The sequence below is a fragment of the Thunnus thynnus genome, chromosome 17 (assembly GCF_963924715.1).
Source record: "Thunnus thynnus chromosome 17, fThuThy2.1, whole genome shotgun sequence".
Lineage (NCBI taxonomy): Eukaryota > Metazoa > Chordata > Actinopteri > Scombriformes > Scombridae > Thunnus > Thunnus thynnus.
Window position 1 is genome coordinate 12,990,858 of NC_089533.1, and position 18,492 is coordinate 13,009,349.

The 18,492-nt window shown below is 39.8% G+C and overlaps 2 protein-coding genes across 3 annotated transcripts in view; both read left to right on the top strand.

Annotated features, from left to right (window-relative positions):
• ttyh2l (tweety homolog 2, like) overlaps positions 1-13,479 on the top strand; it is a 32,750-nt gene extending 19,271 nt beyond the window's left edge. Inside the window, exons 5-14 of one of the 2 annotated variants that reach the window (XR_010924256.1) lie at positions 447-542; positions 3,199-3,271; positions 6,805-6,874; positions 6,995-7,050; positions 8,630-8,722; positions 8,806-8,898; positions 9,610-9,752; positions 9,888-10,073; positions 10,154-11,425; positions 11,679-11,766. Coding sequence is in view for 1 of the 2 variants with exons in the window: in XM_067570708.1 (XP_067426809.1) it covers positions 447-542; positions 3,199-3,271; positions 6,805-6,874; positions 6,995-7,050; positions 8,630-8,722; positions 8,806-8,898; positions 9,610-9,752; positions 9,888-10,073; positions 10,154-10,232; positions 11,679-11,759 (970 nt within the window). In the remaining variant the exon portion in view is untranslated. Of the gene's footprint in view, positions 1-446; positions 543-3,198; positions 3,272-6,804; positions 6,875-6,994; positions 7,051-8,629; positions 8,723-8,805; positions 8,899-9,609; positions 9,753-9,887; positions 10,074-10,153; positions 11,426-11,678 lie in introns of both variants that reach the window. The other variant, XM_067570708.1, reaches the window with a different exon arrangement.
• Positions 13,480-13,793: 314 nt separating this feature from the next.
• LOC137168143 (charged multivesicular body protein 6-like) lies at positions 13,794-17,766 on the top strand. Its single transcript, XM_067570638.1, has 8 exons — positions 13,794-14,015; positions 14,513-14,622; positions 14,912-14,999; positions 15,659-15,745; positions 16,161-16,226; positions 16,381-16,461; positions 17,206-17,281; positions 17,390-17,766. Exons 1-8 carry the CDS (start codon positions 13,950-13,952, stop codon positions 17,437-17,439), a joined length of 624 nt encoding a protein of 207 aa, XP_067426739.1. The 5' UTR covers positions 13,794-13,949; the 3' UTR covers positions 17,440-17,766.
• The last annotated feature ends 726 nt before the right edge of the window (positions 17,767-18,492 follow it).

An 18,492-nucleotide genomic window follows, 5' to 3' on the forward strand; every position in this document is an offset into this window, starting at 1 on the left:
CTGAGGATCAATATTTTTGGTCAGTGCTATAAGATTTACAATGCTACTGGGGCTTGTGGAGTTAAGAATGAGTCATAAGCATTCCTGCGTGTTTAGTTGGTTAGAGGACACACACACACACACACACACACACACACACACACACTTGAAGTCCAGGCTGAGTGTAGACCAAGGACATTTTCAAAGCTTGAAAAATTAATGTCAATGGATCTGTGGTGTTGAATTATTAAGCCAACAGGGTAGAAATGACCTGAAACAGATGGGCTCTAACTAGCAGACAAGAATGCTGATATACGGCGTACACTGATCTCACACATTCAGTTTCAAACATATGTTTTGCCCGCACTTCCTGAGGCTTGTACATATGCATCAAGAAGTGTGCTGTCAGTAAGTGAAAGTGAGTGATGAGGCTTGTTGTGCTGATGTTTTGTTTTCCTGTGTCGTAGATGGCTGACCTATCTGCTATTGCTGATTCTGGATCTGGTCATCTGCTTGGCCATGTGCTTGGGAATGGCCAAGCAGTCTCGATGGCTGATTATCATGTAAGTACCATGAGAGTGTATTTTCTTCTCATCTTTTTTTCTGGGGCAATTATTGCAGTCTATCTGCACCTGTCCACATTGGACACTGCCTGGATCACAGACCACAGACAGACAGGAGACCAGTGAGCCTCTCTGGCACCATAGAGTCTCTCCATTAACATAACAAACGATAGCATTACATCATCAAATAGCACTGACAATGACACTGTCCTGTTCTTCAGTGACTTTTCACTTTTCAGTGACCTTTTATTTCATCCACATATAAGTTAAAGTAACCTTGTATAGGCTTAGATTTACTCTCATTCACACCAACTGACCAGTTTGCTGAATTCATACATGCTCAGTCTAGATCAAAACCACTACAGTTTCCTCACTAAATAGGAGAAGGAGGTTTAGATTCTAAGAGCAACAAAAGAAATAGGAAGAGGAGGAACATTTGAATTAGTAAATTGCAACCAGTAATTTAAACCAACACTGATGTTTGACAAGCAAAGCAGTCCAGACTTCCCATCCCATTTGCCCAATTTAGTGCAGCCTACGTGTCAGTGTTGGGAGATGATGCCCAGGATCAGTCTTCACATCCCTCTCTGATAGGCCTCACTAATGTCTATTGATCGCCTGAGCAAGTTGAGCCTGCTCTTTTAACTAATTATTAGGTGCTCTTGGGATTATTGGTGCTTTCAAGAAGGTCCGAGGAGTGAGTTGAGAATCGAAACCCTTTGCAGCCTTTATACATCCATCAGGGGGCAATTCTTTCTCTTTATACTCGGTTTATCTCCCTCTAACTGACAGTACTTCCTCTAGCTGCTGCCGGTGGTCACTGAGAAAGTGTAGCGTATAGTGTTGGGGTTTTTTTTAAATGTTTTTTTCATGAACCACCTCCACATTGTTAAGGCCCTGTTGAACTATTATCTCTTTTTGGACAAAAGGGGCAAATAAAACAAGAAGTCTTAGGCAGTGATCTCATTTAGGATCCTAGTGGCCTGAGGGTAAAAACTCTTCCTGAGCCTGTCAGTGCTGGCCTGTTGTATCCGGTACCTTCTTCCCAACTGCAGTAGGAAGAAAAGGCCATTATCTGGCTGGTTGAGATCCTTAATGATTCTCCTAGCCTTATTCTTGCAGCACCTGGTCTAAATATCTTTTAGGCAGGGTAGAGCACTGCCTATTGTATGTTCAGCCAAACAAACCACTCCTTGCAGGGCATTGCAGTCCTGTTTGGTGCTGTTTCTGTACCAGGAAGTGATTTTCCCCATCAGGATGCTCTCAATGGTCCAGGAATAGAAATTCCTCAGTATTTAAGGGGACACTTGTCTTAGGTGAAACAGTCTCTGCCTTGCCTTTCTCACCACTGAGTCAGTATGCGGCGCCCAGGTCAGGCCCTTGGTGATGTCATCACCAAGGTACTTGAAACTATCCACTCACTCCTCCAAGGACCTGTTGATATTAAGGGGGGCATAGTTACTTACATGTTACATGTGATCAGGCCCACCACAGGTGTAACATCAGCAAACTTGATGATAGTGTTGGAGTCCAAAGTGACTACACAATCATATGTGTACAGGGAGTACAGCAGGGTGCTCAAAACACAACCCTGGGGTGCTCCAGTGTTAAGGATGAGGGTAGAAGAGGTGTGTCTGCCTACCCTTACCACCTAGAAGGAAGTCAAGGATCCACATACACAGTGAGGTGTTTAATTCCAGGTCCTTGAGCTTTGTGATGACCCTGGAGGGAACTATGGTGTTAAACACTGAACTGTAGTCAATATCTCACACAATATCTCCACACCACCCTATCTCTCCATGTGAGATAGGGTGGTGTGGAGGATGTGTGTTATGGCAAATTGTAGTGAGTCCAGTGTGCTGGTTAGTGAGGAGCATGTAATCCTTTACCAACCGTTCAACCATACAAAGCACAAAGCCTGCAGAGATGAGTGCCACTGGGTCATTCATGCAGGCTGTTCTTGTTTTCTTGGGCACAGGAATGATGGTGGACTTGTGGATATGATAGACTGAGCCAGGGACAGGTTGAATATCATTGTGAACACCACTAGTTGGTCAGCACATAGTTTGAGGACCCGCCCACTGATACTGTCTGGTCCTGCTGTTTTCTTGGTGTTTACACACTTGAAAGCCCTCCTGACGTCATGCCATGATTGACAGAAAGTGCAGATAATCAGAATGTTGCTACTTAAATCCTGCAGAAATTACTAAAGAAAGAGATGGAAAGTCCCCAGACTTCAAATAGTATTATCTTCAGTTGTGGCCTTGTGAGACCTCTACTGAACAATTATTTTGCTCCAACCAAACTTATTTCTGAATAGAATTGATTCTTTTATAAGTCTAGAGCTAACAAGTGAATTCATCAAGGAGTCATGAGTTATTTTTTTCATATCACTCAATAATAAATTGAATTTCAGCTATATCGTCTAATCTATGATGCACCAGTACAAAGTAAGAGTTGGACCTCTTTCTTCAGGCAGATGGAAAATAGTTCCCATGCAAAAGCTGAAAAGAATAAATCAAATTAACTGAATAAAAAAAAGAGCTGACGATGACTGCTACAAAGACAAACTGATTCACCTGCATTGTGTCTTTGCCTGTATCTCCCTGTCATCCCCTCTCTCTGTCTGTCTCTCCTCTTTGGTGTTTTCCTCCAGGATCATCGCTTTTGTAGTGCTGTCTCTGATCCTGAGCTGGGCCTCACTGGGAGCAGGCACTGCTACAGCTGTGGTGAGAAAACAGTCTTTTTTTAAAAAAAAAAATCTCTCTTTAAAATCTTCCTTCTTATTTATTTGTTTTTGATCAAACCCCCGAAAAATGGAACCACTCCTCTTGGAACCAGTTGCTTCTTTTTCACAGAGTTGAACCAATAGACATCTTGGTAGACAGTGGTGGTATTTAGCTTCCCACCACATGCAATTACTTCCCAGGGGTTTTGCTGTCAATAAGCATGTGTTCTAGGGCATCGTTCCTGGTCAAAGTCTGTCTGTATCTGTTTGTTTAGTTGCTTTCACATGGTCAGTCATGCAGTAAAGTTGATTACAAGTCCCCAGTCTTTTTAGGTTGATCAACCCTTTGCTCCACTGTTGTAAACAAAGCTCTTTCTAGCTCTTTAATTGCTATCCCTCATTTCCTCAAAATCCCTTTTATTGTGCTTAGCCTTATATCTCTTTCATTCCTCTTGTTTCTGACAAGTTGCTCTATCTTCCTGACTGTACACCATGTGTTCAACACATCTGGGCTCAGTGTGTTTAATAGAGCTTGTATTAGGGACACTGTCTGGGGTACAAAGAGTAACCCCTTGCTTCCAGCCCTCCTCCATTCCTCTTGTCCACTGTCTCCCTGTCTCTTGCAGAGAGACCTGGTATCATTCTGTGGATTATCCCACAGGATTTGACATCTGGACAGCTGTGAGGCAGTTGAGAGAGAGAGACTGTAGAAGAGGGGGGTGGCAGCTGACTTTAACCTGAAATTAAGTACAAGGGTGTGAAATGCAGACATCTGCTGCGGTTGTCGATGAAAACTGAGCTTCTCTGTAGTTGTAAAGCCAGATTACCAATATCTTGGACTGTTCCTGTGGTTTAGCTCAGCTCATTACTGTAGAACATGACCCTGCATTAAAACCTCTGACCTTGCTGCTACCATGCATCTCCCTGTCATTGTAAGACTGTTTAATTTCCTCAATAACTATACCTACCTAGTTATTAATAGAATCAGAATCAGGTTTATTTCCAAGTAGGTTTGCACATACAAGGAATTTGCCTTGGTGTTGTTGTGGCGTATAACAGTCAAAAATATATATCAAAATGGAGTAATCCTTAATAATATTTAAAAAAAATAAAAAGAAAATAAAAAGAAAATATGTAAAATATATTCTAAGTGAGAAGAGCTGCTACCAGTTTAAATCTTAAATAGAAGAGAATGAGATGGATGAAATGCACAAAATATTGACCAGGAGTTAACAGTATATGCAGTTTGCAGTTAATAATAGTAATACAATTTTATGTAATACAATGTAACATGCCATGTTAGATCAAAGGTCACAGGTGTGCAAATATAAGATTACGGGGTTTTACGTTAATATAACATGTAATGTCCATGGGAAGTGTAGAGTCTGTGTCAGTGGGGGTCCCAGGCCTTGCAGATGGGAAGAAACTGTTTTTGTGGAGTGAGGTTTTGGTCTTGACAGACCTTAGCGAGGAGAATTTCAAAAAGTTTATGTCTGAGGTGGGAGAAGTCTGCCATGATCTTTGCTACAGGTCCTGGAAGGACGGCAGATTGCAGCCAATCACCTTTTCAGCACAGCGGATGATACGTGATGATGCGCTGCAGTTTGTCCTTGTCCTTGGCAGTTGCAGCAGCTTGCCAGATGGTGATGGAGGACATGAGGATGGATTCAATGATGGCAGTGTAGAAGTGCACCGTCGAAGAGCCCAATGAGGGTGGTGTCATCTGCGAACTTCAGGAGCTTGACAGACTGATGACTGGAGGTGCGGCTGTGGACGCAGCCTTGAGTAGAACCAGTGCTGGTGGTCAGGTGTGAGAGGGTGTAGTGGAGGGCCATGTTGATTGCATTGTCTACAGACCTGTTGGCCTTGTAGGCAAACTGCAGTGGGTCCAGGAGTGGGTCTGTGATGGCTCTGAGGTGGGACAGCACAAGGTGCTCAAAGGACATCATGACAACAGAGGTCAGGGTGACAGCTCTGTAGTCTTAATTTTCTGTGAACCTTGTTTTTTTGGACACAGGGATGATGGTGGAGGATTTAAAGCAGGCTTGCATGTGGCATGTCTTAATTGAGGTGTTAAAGTTGGTCAGCACAATGCTGGGGCTTTGGGGTGGCCGGCTAAGCAGCAGCCCAGCTCCCCACTGGAGTGGGGGAGCTGGAGAAGATAGCTCGAGTGAGGGGGGATGTGTTCCTGTGTTCTCATAGTACAGTCATTTAGCCTCTTCCACCGCCTTGCTAAACCTGTATTTCACCTCTTTAAATTCAACCCAGTCCTCCACACAAAAGTGGGTTGTCAAAGAACACAAGCTTAGGTAATGGAATTTGAATGTAGGGTAGAAAGCAAAACAAGCAAGTGAACTTGTTGCCCCTGTACATCATTACTCCAAACTGTGTTGTGCAAAAAACATGGTGCATCTTGAAAGGAAGGTAGATGATGGTGTTGTCCTAGAAAATGCTCATAAATTTATACATTTTTGATGAGACGCGGCATAAACAAAATGTCCCTGCTAGTATAATGAGGTAGAGATGAAGGGTAACATCCAGCAACAGCACCGACATGTTGCTATACAGTTTTTTTGCTGGAAACAAATGTCATATGATTGCAGTTCAGTTTAGGGATGTGTTTATAATCTGAAAGTAAGGTGGGAATAGTGTCAGTCTTACAATAGAAAGTGGAAATGAAGGTTAGGCACACCTATTTTGTGTCATGTGCTTGCTTCATGTAATCCTGTGTGTTTTATTTTGTTGCATCCTGTAGGGCATGATTTATTATTATTATTATTGTTATTATTATTTTGTTCATTGCTTTGTTTTCTCACCGTTAAGTCCTTTGAGCCATGCTTTACAATGACATTTTGTTGAGAGATATGAATGACATGAAAAGCAGTGGACACAAGACTATATTAGGAATAAATAGCATGAGGGTTTGATTCTGATTCTGCAACACAGCAGATTTCTTGATCCCTTTGAACTTAGCCTGTTATTTTCCCCAGATGTGAATTATGCATGCATGTGAGAAATTATTACGTTTAAGTCATTTTTATTGTTTGTGTTTTTTATTGCTGTCTTTTTATGTTCTGTTGAAGACTAAATGCACACTGAATGTGTGACTTTGACCCCTAATTGTTTACGCATGCACATTAGCAACTCTCCACAGATGAATTAAGGAGTATGAAAATATTTTGTAGATTTCATCCATGGTCAGCAAAGCAAGACATTTTGTACACGGTCAATAAAGCCTGAGATCTGATGCTACATACCATACATTTTTCAGTGTGCATGTGTATTAATGTGTGTGTGTATATGCATGTGGAGGTGCGGGCATTTCATTTCATGGGCTCGCTCGCACCGGAGTTGAAGGGTGATAAAAATGTTGTAAAACGAATAGTTTGTGTTGCTGAGCGTTTGTCAATAACTGCCCAGTGTAAAATCAGTTTTACTCAGTTGCTGCACAAGAAATTGGATCTAGTTCATGGCTTGAATACATTTCAGTCTTGCATGCTTTCAAGATTACAGGGTGTTGTTGTTTTCCTACAGGGCACCAGTGACTTCTGTGTGTCTCCAGACAAGTTTATTGTTAACCAAACCAAGGATTTCCTCAGTGCAGGTAATTTATCGCTACAAATACCAAATGCACAGATACCAGCTCTCTGTCAGTAAATGTTAAAATACAAGGCTAATCTCCCTCCCTCTCTTTTGCTCTTTCCCTTTTTCTCTCACCCTCCAGATGTTGCACACTATTATTTGTTCTGCAGTCCGAATCTACCAAACCCCTTCCAACAGGTACGACCAAAGTCTCAAATGTCTGCTTACACAAGTAGTTGTTTACTGAGAACTCACACACTAGAAAATGTATTGCTATTTTAAAATGAGTTTTTCCTTGTTAGATGCCAGGCAGCTAGATCATTATCGGGTCCTAATCGGGTGTTCTAAAAAATGATCCCCCAACACTAATTTAATTACTTAAAGTGATTTGATTTGAAACTTTGATCAAAGAATATTCCTTTTTGCATATGTGGGTCTCCAAAAATTAGCCGTATCTTTTACCCTGTGCATAATCTCTGCCTTGGGGTACTCTCACTAGCAACATTTCTGTTTATTTATTCAATTTTATATCATGCATAAAGGCAGCCTCTGTACATAGGCAGCTAATGTTATGCTGATTTATTTTGGTGTTCTAAGACATCTGCCCATCACTTGTTGTGTATATGACTTTTCAAAGAAACATTTGAAGTCCTAACATGTTCCAAAGAGCCCAATTATTGAATCCTAATGCTTGAGTTTCAGGTGCTTTTTTTAAATTTAAAGCAAATTTAAAAAATTGCTTTAAAAATGACTATATAAATGTACATAACCTTAACAAAAACTGAACAGAGTGAGCATCACAAAACTGGAATTTAATCCAGGGCTGCAATTTGGAAACGACTTAATTTCAAGGTCAGCAAACATTGACATATAACCTTATAAAAAAAGCACAAAACTCCAGTCGTCTTTCATTGTATTTCTTCATTTCTTACATCTTATTGTCTATTACAAACATGGTGTTGGATCTGTAAAGGCTTTGAGAGAATTTTTTGCGAGAGCCATTCGACTTGGTGTGGTAGTACAACCGTGAAGGTCTTTTTACATGACCAGATGCACCGGATGATGATGATGTGTTGTGCTGACTTATAAACAAATTCATGAACAGAAGGGTATAGTTCAACAACTTCCATGATCACCTAATCTATCACTGAACCCAGTGTGAAGCTCTGGGGGACATATTGTGCATTTGATGCCCACTTACAGATGAGAAGGTTTTCTTTCTTGAGGAACGCTCCGGTTTCCCACCACACACAGTTCAGCATTTGCATGGCATAATTTAAAGGAGAAACTATGCTAATTTGATCCAACTACCTCTTATGTTTATAGTGTCCCTTTTTATGAGCAGTACTGTATGCGTGTGGTATGTATTGAGCAAATTCATGGAGTCTAAATCCATGACCAATTATTATTAAAACCCACATGCTTAGTTATTGTCACAGTATCCATTTAGGGATTAAAATGATGCTTGTTAAGTAGGTACGGATAATCTTCTCTCTGATGGCCTAGTTGATAAAAATATTCCTGTTTTGTTTGTGCTTGAGATTGGGTAGTGATATTGGGAGGAGAGACAGTGATTGATGGGCGAGATGGTTGGTGGCAAAGGATAATCTGTCTGGAAAGAAATGTGTCCCCTGTTAAGCGCATTATAGCCTTACTTAACACCAAATTACTTGTTGACACGCTGCTCTTAAACAAAGCTTCCCTTAATATGATCCTCTCATTGTTTGTGGTGGATGTCTCTGCGTGTGTTGCTGGTTGGGTGATTATGTTTTCACAGTCTTTGACAATCTGCCAGCGTTCTCTGACCACCATGCAAATCCAGATCCAGGGTTTGATGCAATTCTCGGTGCCCCTGTTTCCCACTGCTGAGGTAAGTGGCAGGCTGACAGACTATTACACCAGACTGTGGAAAGGTGTGTATCATTCTCTCCCCTTTTATACCTTGTTATACAGAGAGACCTTTTGGGGATCCAGCGACTGTTGAACTCCACTGAGTTCAGTCTACACCAGCTAACAGCTTTGCTCGACTGCCGCGGGATACATAAGGTAAGGTCAGATTCCAACTAGGACACACTTTAATAGTTCTGCTTTGTAGCATTCATGGCACTTGTACCCCAAAGCCACTTAAAAGACCAACTGCACTGATTCTCAGTATACTGCCATGTATGATGTATGTGTATATACACCATTTCAACTGTCAGTGCACTCCATATCTGCTAGACAGGCTTTATTCACCACCCCCAGTTTTTCTGCCTTTAAAGTATAACTTTACTTTTTTCAGGTTTCACATCGTCAGAGTTTCATCTTTTACAGAGTTTTAGACTTTAAAAAATTCAATCTTGAATTAATAAATTGGGTTCACCATAAGCTAAAATAACTGATTTCTTTGTCGGGGTAATGTTAAGGCTTGTTAGGTCCGGTTTAGCCATCTGTTGGTTGCGATTAGCATTAGGAAAGCGTCCAGGAAATGTCTGTAACTCAATTAATTGTTTCCAGAAGTGACGTAAAACAAATAAAAATTGAGTCAGCATGCTCCAGCTGCTTATTGTCCATAAACTCCAGTCATCACTTTTTAACTTCAGTGTATGGTGAAATTGAGTGACATTGTCATAATATTGCAGAACCAGGAGATGAACACATAATACATTGCATTCTATCTGAAAGCAAGACTGTTGTTTGTGAAAGGTAATATTTTTTACTGGACACTGACAATAATTGATTTTACTATACTGTGTATCTCTGTGTGTCTGTCTGTAGGACTACCTGGATGCCCTAATGGGTGTGTGCTATGATGGGGTGGAAGGGCTCCTCTACCTCTCTTTGTTTTCTCTGCTGGCTGCCTGCGCACTCTCTGCCATGTTGTGTGCGATTTTCCGAGTATGGACAATAATGGGCAGCAGGTCAGCACCAAGCAACCCCCTTATCCCATAATATACTACCCGCAAAGCTCTCCTGCAAAGTGTTAACGGATGCACTCTCTCTCTTTCCGGATTTGTCTGCATGTGTGTGTGTGCGGATGTACAACTTTCATCCAGGGATAAAGAGTATGATGACATAGATGAAGAGGACCCGTTCAACCCCCAGGCGCGACGGATATCCTACAACCCCAGAAGGTCCAACATCCACAGTTTCTGTAGCTATACCAGCAGCCTCGGCAGCCAGGCCAGCCTTCATCCACCTCCACAATCTGCTTCTAATGTCATGCCGCCTCCTGAATACATGTAAGATCAGTAGATGATGACAGTATATTAGTATATGTGTGTTAAATCTCTCACTATCTTTCTTTCCCTCTCTGTGATAGGAATCAGTCCATGCTGTTTGGAGGGAGCCCTCGATATGAGAACGTGCCACTGATAGGAAGAGGATCCCCACCTCCCTCGGTGCGTTGGCCTTATGAGGCCCTAGTGTCCCTAGTGTGATGACGATGACGGCACTACTGACCTCAACACTGCTACAACACTAACAGGAAGCATGCATATTAGCACAATATACATAGCAATGCATATACACTGTGCACAACCTCACATTGTCACAACCTAGTGAGGGGCTTTGCAAGTGAGGGAAGACTGCTCTCTGCTGGCCATTGATTAAAGTGCATTCATCTGTAGTCGAATGCCATCTATATTCATGCAGACACTCTTACTACAAGCTCTAAGCATATGCTCATATCCTCTTCAGAATGGCCTTGGATTGTATTTCTGGTTGTTACAAATGAATGGTCAAGGCTAATTCATACATTTACGTATGTGTAAAATAACCCTGGTTTGGTGTTTGATAAAGACCGCATTGCTGCCTGCTGATGCTCACAGCAGGTGTCTAGTTTTAATGGTAGAGCTCAGCTCATACTCTAAAAGTGTGTGGTGTGTCTGGAGTTAAATAATAGATAACACAGATAAATCCACAGTTAAAGTTTCTCTTAAGCAAAGGTTTTTTTTGTTTTTTTTTCTATTGAGTTTTCTGTTTGCTTGGCTGACTCAGTGCTTGGACTGCATTCACAGCGTACCAATGAATTAGCACTTCTTTTAAGGCAGAGTTAGAGAATGTGGACCATTATTTAAGATTTAAGATTGCCTCTAGTTATGTATTATCTACAGAATGTGGTTTTGTGTGCTTAACAGATATGTCTAAATCTTTGGAAAATATATTTGCAGTAAATTAGCAACACTGCAGTGTGTGGATCTATTGAAAGAGCTATATAATTTCTGCTTCGTTTTGTTTTGTTTTTGTCAAACTAGTTTTGTTGCATTCTACTTATGCTTTCATGTGAGCAGTTGAACAAAAGTATATCACTGCTGAATATTAACCAGTGCTTTGTGACTAACCTTTTTTCTTATTTTTGTTCTTTAACTCAGACTTTTAAAAACCGTAAGTTTTCTGTTGTTTGATTTCATTTCCATTCCACTCTCCGAAACACACTGCAGGCTTATTTAATATAGCTTGCCATGCAAAATGTTTGATCCTACTGTATAATGCAAAGCCTAAATACATCCTAAAAGCTCTGTACCCACCCCGGGTTGCTGTTCCACAGTTATGTGACCTTTGACCTTCTGGCACTGTCCACAGAGTGTTTCATGTGAGTGTAACTTATTCTGTGACCCCTGAGTCATGCCCTCTGTCTGCTCTTCACTTGCACTTTAACTCCCTAAACTGTACCAACAAAGTTGATACCATCCCCTGCTTCCACAACCTACTAATTTAAGGGCATAATCACAAGAACATAGATTGGATCACACCATTTTAATGTGTCACTTAAAGATAATATTTTAAAATGCTGTTATTTAAATGCAAATGTATTAAAGTGTGTTTTTTAATAATTGTCTTTGCAGTATACGCCCAGTATGAGGACCGCCTATCTATCTATGACTGATGCCCAGATCAGACACTTTGGGGCTGACCTCCAGGTGTAGCCTGCTACGTACTGAATCCTTTTCAGAAAAGCGCTGTCTGAGACTCTGGGTTCTTACCAAGAAGGCTGTCTTCATGGCATAATCCTGTTTACAGGGGCTACAGTATGCCATCCCAGTCTGAAACATGATAGCAGGCCATATGAGGCAATTACCTCAGTAACACACCAATGCAGTGCTCTCAAAAGCCCTGCGTGCAGTTCTGAACAGAGAGGCCCTATACAGGTTGATCTAACACTGTTGTTGATGTCATGATTTATGGCTCCATACATCATCATCTGCAATGTCCAATGTAAGCATGTATGTGAGCCAAATCAAGTCTTTGAACTGATTGGATCAAAAAATGTTTTGTTTTTTTTGTCTGTGTGTGTTTGTTTGATTTTGCTTTTTCCTATATTCTGGTGGTCTGCATGGATATGATCATCAACATGGTCAGTACTTTGATGTTAAGTGCGATGGCTGAATATGACTAATACACACTCCTTCCATCATGGTATTTTGATTTTTGCAATATCCCTACTCTACTTTGGAGGTAATTTTATTTCTTGATATTTTAGGCCTTCATGTAATTTTTAACGGTGCCATATGAAATAAAACACCATATTTTTGACTTTTGAAAACAATGGATCATTGTAAAGAGGTCACTGACAGATAACATAGTTTTTTGTTGTAAACAGCCAAAGATGATACTCAGTTGATATGTGTGGTTAATTTTATTTCTCTGTTTCTAGATGTGTAACTGTCACTGGTTTAAGCATCTCTTTTTTGTTGTAATACATGTGTTGCATTGTATGACCTGCTTATCAGGGATGAGTGGAATAGTCATAGCTGAGGAATTGATTGTTTTGATACATTTGGAGACTGTATAGCAGCTGCATGTGGAATATTACCCTGGACTGAATGAGCATAACAGAGTGGATTTTAATTCACATCCAGGGGTTTATAACTGAGCTGTGACACAACCTCAGCAACAATAACCTTCAAGACAAAACTGGTAATATTTTTTTTGTTTACTGTGTTGTAGTGGTATTCCACTCTGAAATAATTGATTACATACACAACCCAGTGCCATTAGATACTGTCAGCTGGTAAAACATGAATGGAATATGAAGAAATTAGTAGTGTGTTTGCATCGACCCACAGTATCCTGTGGGTAAGAAATTGTACTCTTCAGTGTTGGAGAAATAGGCTGTATGCTGTTTTCTATGCTGGATGATGTATCAAACTAAACTGATGTATGACCATAAAATATATTCAACCACATGTGTTATTGTGCCATTATTCACTGCTATAACAGCCTGTAGGCTGGACTGTGTCTTGAATAGTTCACAAAATGAACTTATCAGACTTGCATGCAGGGCACGCCAGCTGCCTTCACAGCACAGTAATATAAACAATTCAATAAAAAAATATTGTTTCCACACAATTCGATAAAAACTGTCCTGTTGAAGCAGTGGGGTATGTGACTCATTTATTTGCCACCAGAGCCCATGTAAATGTGACTCAATGTGACTGGAGAGTTCTGGACCGAAACAAAACTATGCCAACTTCATTAAAAACTGTGACACCTGTAGGTTGAATTGATCAGCCCAGGCATTCTTCCGTCTTCTTGTTTTGTCAGTTATTTTTGCAGTGTCATGATCGCTGTCCAAGGTGCTGATCCTGGATCCCCTGGGGATTCAGGAACTGTCCATGGTTCTCACCCGGTCAATTACAGTGATGTCAGGGTGCAAATATGTTAGTTTGAAAGCTTGTCAATAATAAATAATTTCTGCAGTTATAGTGTGTTTAATCTGACATTTTTTTTGAGTTAATTATGATCATTATCTATCTATCTACCTATCTATCTATCTATCTGTCTATCTATCTATAGATATATAGATATATATAGAGAGAGAGAGAGAGAGAGAGGAAGAGAGAGAGAGAGAGAGACAGAGAGACACACACACACACACAGAGAGAGAGAGAGAGAGAGAGAGAGAGAGAGAGAGAGGGTAGTCCTGTAATACCGTTGACTATGCATGAAATGTCCTGCCTCAGTTGCCGTAGGAAACACGGAAAAACTGTGGATATGGTGGAAGATGGTTAGCTTGCTAGCCGTTTTAGGCTGTTTATTTTCATGGCAAAATGTTTAGTAAGAAGTGATACTTTATCTGCTGATGAAGGAGAATGTGGCGGGGATGTGGCTAAATAATGGGAAACGTTTTTGGGAGAAAGAGTCGACCTTCTCGTGTAACGGAACAAGACAAAGCCATTTTGGTGAGCTGAAAGCGGTGGAAGCAGCAGATTAGTCCCGTTAGATGAATACAAGGCTAGTGTTAGCAGCCTGCAATATGGATTAGTATTAGCCGATGTGTTTACCATTGGATTTCACTGCAGTTAGTCATTAGACATAAATTATTTGTACGAGCAAAGTGTTCCCCAACATCTGTCTCTTCAACAGCAGTTCGAACACTGAATGGACACAAAACAAATAAAGTCCCTAACCTTGTAATGCAGTGCAAATCAGCCATATACTGAGTATGACCATTGTGAGATATATTCTTAATTTTTTATTAACAAGGTGTCCGATATGTACTGATTCAGCTCTGATCATGTATTAGGCCATACCTATCTGTTTTGTTATTCGTTTGCATTATGTTGAGAGATGTGAACATTGTGCATATTTTAAGGATTTTTTTTGGTCATTGTGCTATGTAGTGTTTTGCAAACTAGTGAGATATTTATTTTTAACTTTACTTTTTTTCCCCCCCTAGCAATTGAAACAGCAGAGAGATAAGCTGAAGCAGTACCAAAAGAGAATCACTCTACAATTGGAGAAAGAGCGACTTCTGGCAAAGCAATTGCTAAAAGATGGCAGGAAAGAGTAAGTTTTAACAATACAGCAACATTTTGTCAGTACAGTTCAGATCTGAAATAATACTTATCACAGTGTAGGTTGACACCACTATGTAGGCAGGTACAGTTATTATTAATTATTTTATTGTATTATTTTTAAACAAATGTGTACAGTTGACCAAAATGCACCTTTTACCTGTACCTCTACAATTGTATCTGGAGAACTCTATGTAGTGCTACACAGTGTGGGCATACCTCAGAAAATCCTAAGAATATCTTTACATTTATGTATTAATTCATTTATTTTTTTATTGCAGAAAGGCTTTGCTGCTTCTTAAGAAGAAGCGGTATCAGGATCAGCTTCTAGACAAGACAGAAAATCAGATTTCTAACCTGGAGCGCATGGTAAGAGTTGATTCCAAGAAAAGCAAAGATTTAGTTCATTTTAATTCAGTTCAACTTATTTATTTAAAAACCAACCTCTCTAATAACTTAGAAAAAAAGGCAATAGCCAGTAAGCCACAGCTCATGGCTACATCTGATAGCTATATCCTTTTTTTTAAAAAAAAAAAAAAGAAATGTGTTTAACAAGAAGGACTCCATGTGAATATTAAAATAAGAAATTAACATTTCTAAAGGTGTCTCAATCATTCCACCATCTGACATGGAAGGAAACTCTGAGAGCTCTAATTTAATTTATGATTTGCTTCTGCTTTGTGCTGTAATCTCCCTTTGTGCTATAATTCAATCAAGCAGGTTTTCTACAAAATCCAAGCAAAATCCAAGCGGTAAAAAACAGGTAGAAAATGATAGAATGATAGATGTGTTGCCATTCTTGGCTGTTTGTTTACAGTGAATTGCTGTCTCAAAGTCAATGTTGTAAGAAATGATTGGTTTTGAACTGTATATAGCATAACCACTGTGAAGTCAATTTTGTTTGGGAACATAAAAACAGCTTACTGACTTGACCATCTATAAAAGTTTGCAACTTAGTTGTTTTTGTTTGTTATGCATGCCTTTAAGTTTGCAATTTGAATTTTTCACATGGTAATATTTGTCCACAGGTTCAAGATATTGAATTCATGCAAATTGAGATGAAAGTCATCGAGGGGCTTAAAGTTGGCAATGATTGTCTGAAGAGTATGCACGAGGTAGATATTCTCTTATGTTTTTTTCTTGTCTTTTGTGTTTATAATACAGATTTAACAATCCTGTTAAAGGCATAATAATACCCCCGTAAGCTTGTGATATGTGAGTGTATACTGTTACAATGTCAAACTTCCCACTGATAAGCATGCTTTCTTTAATGTTATCCTTGGGTGAGGATTGAGCAGCAGAACAGAAAGCGTGTGGTTTGTGTTAGCATAGCTAGCACACATTGTTTGAAGATTAAAGGATTAAGAAGCAAAGCCTTGACTATAGCGGTGTGACTGCTGCACATCCTTGGATACAGAGTAGAGATCTTGCCCAGGAAGATTCACGAGCCAGCCAGAATATGTGGAAAACACTTTTCATCCAAAACACTTTTCTTCTGTAACATGGGCTTCCTTCTCTTGTTTGTTACAGATAATGTCAATAGAAGATGTGGAGAGAATCCTGGATGAGACCCAAGAATCAATTGAATATCAAAGGGTAAGTGTATGCTTGATGTTAGTCAAGTGCACCTGCAGTTATTTCGACTTTTCCATTAATCGTTTATTAAAACCAGTATTGTGCACAACTCAAAGTCATTATTATTCATTGGAGATAATGGCCAAAAGCTAATTCACATCTTCTGCTCCTGTAGCAAATAGACGAAATGCTGGCCGGATCCCTGACGCAGGAGGATGAGGATGCTGTTTTAGCAGAGCTGGAAGCTATCACTCAGGTGGGTGTTAAGCTGCATGTTTAACCTTTATTAATACAGATAATGTTTGCTGAGCATGCACGCTTGTTTCCTGTAACACCCCACTTCACATTTATAGTTACACACACTGAGGCCTGGTGTAGCTACAGGCTTCGGTTGTTGGCCACTTCCACCACAGCACTTCCAATGGAACAGTGCTGTGGTTAAAGCAGTGAGGAGAGTCAAGTGGGGATTTCATACCAAAACTGCATGCTGGTTTTCTGACCTCAGATTTGCACTGTATCTGTTTCTCAAGGAGGGGAATAATTCTAGCAGAGGTTAGAAGAATTTTAAAGAGAGCCACTGTTATGTAAAAATAGGCTGTAATTTGGTTGATTAATAATTAAAACTTCCACACATTTATTTTTCTCTTTTGTAATCTAATTATTATTCCAAATGACACACACTCCGAAGCCTGTCAAACTACATAAATGACTGTGATTCGGTTTTGAAAAGAGACACTGATTCTAAGACTGGGTTTGTTCCACTTAAACTAATGAAACACATAGATTGTATTGCACTGAAAACTGCATTTGTAGTAGAATAAAATATCTAAATGTCTATTAAGACAACAAAGGAATACAGGGGAAAAATGACACAGTTTCCCTAGTAACAGTTCTAAATATTTTCTAAATTCAAATGCAGTTTAAATGCTTTGCTCTCCCAGCCATTGAATCTAGTTAGTCTGCATAACATGTGTTGTTTCTGTTCCTTCTACTGCAACAGGGAGAAGATGTAGCACTTCCAGAGGTCCCAACTGAACCAATACCAGAAGTCCCAGAGGCAGCTAAAGCTGGACCAGGTATTGGTGGTCTTATTTCACACTGTGAAGCATTCCTTACATACTTGATATATTTGTATTTGATGCCAAACTGATTGTATTTTCTTTTTTTTTGGCTTTGTCTTATAGAGAGGAGAGAAGCAAAGGACAAGCCAGACAGAGAGATGCTGACAGCCTAACAGACTTGATTTGTGGTTTATATTCAGTGTTGACCTCCCATTACAGTAGGCTCTCTATGTCCTGATGGGGATTCTGTTAATTTCAGTATTTCATCCTTCATTGTTAGTGGGGACCTGCAGATCGTATTTGGGTTTGCTGCTCCCCTCAAATAACTACATAAATGAAGTGAAATGTTCTTTTCCTCTGTGTCTGACATGCATTAGAAAAGTGATGTCACATTGTAACTGTACTGGTTATGGCATAACTGAAATTACAAGACTCATTTTTAGATGTTTTACACATAAAATTCAGTTGTTTCTACGTATTAAATTAAGCTGTGGCAACAATATGTTTTCTTGGTTTTCCTTTCACAACCTGATTTACCTTCTTTTTTCTGACTGTTTTTTTAAATGGCATGACAATAAAGATTCTATGGCTCCCTTGTCATTGAATCTGATACTATTTTACTCCTGTTTTCAGAGTGTGTAAAACGCTTTCTCCAGAAGGGGGCGCTCCTTGATAGTTTTTTGAATCGACAGCATACAAAACAGGTGTCTTCATTCACATCCCATCAGTGAAATGTGTGTAGTTATTGACAGAAAGTAGAAAGCTCATGTTGCTGATATATGGGACATGTTTAGACAAGAAAGCCAATATACTATTTACAATCGTACACTAAGTGGGCACTTAGTCTCTAATTAGCATGTACAATGAAGCTAACACAAATTACCCACTGTGAGAAAAACATCACCTACGGTGTTACTGATAACAGTCAGAGTATGACTAGCTTATGGCCTTACATAATGCAATTATATACATATAATATTTTGTAAACAGAAAGGAGATAAACTTCATGGTGACAACTGCACTTGACATCATTTTATAGGTTACCTAAATTACACAATTTGTGTGCACAGAGGCTATGGACAGGCTGAAGAAAGAGCAAAATGCATGTGCGTGGTTCCTCTGAAGCATACAAGTGGAGGTGGTACACTGGAAGGTGGGTGTCTATACCATAACTATGTCTGTTATGTTTTTTTGGCTGACTTGTTTTCATTTAGAGCATTCTTTGT

What these genes read in the sequence shown, in the direction of transcription:
- LOC137168143 (XM_067570638.1), top strand. Translation starts at nt 13,950, where the DNA reads ATGGGAAACGTTTTTGGGAGAAAGAGTCGACCTTCTCGTGTAACGGAA. An exon ending in AACAAGACAAAGCCATTTTG is followed by an intron (nt 14,016 to 14,512) that starts GTGAGCTGAAAG and finishes TTCCCCCCCTAG; the next exon opens with CAATTGAAACAGCAGAGAGA. An exon ending in GTCTGAAGAGTATGCACGAG is followed by an intron (nt 15,746 to 16,160) that starts GTAGATATTCTC and finishes TGTTTGTTACAG; the next exon opens with ATAATGTCAATAGAAGATGT.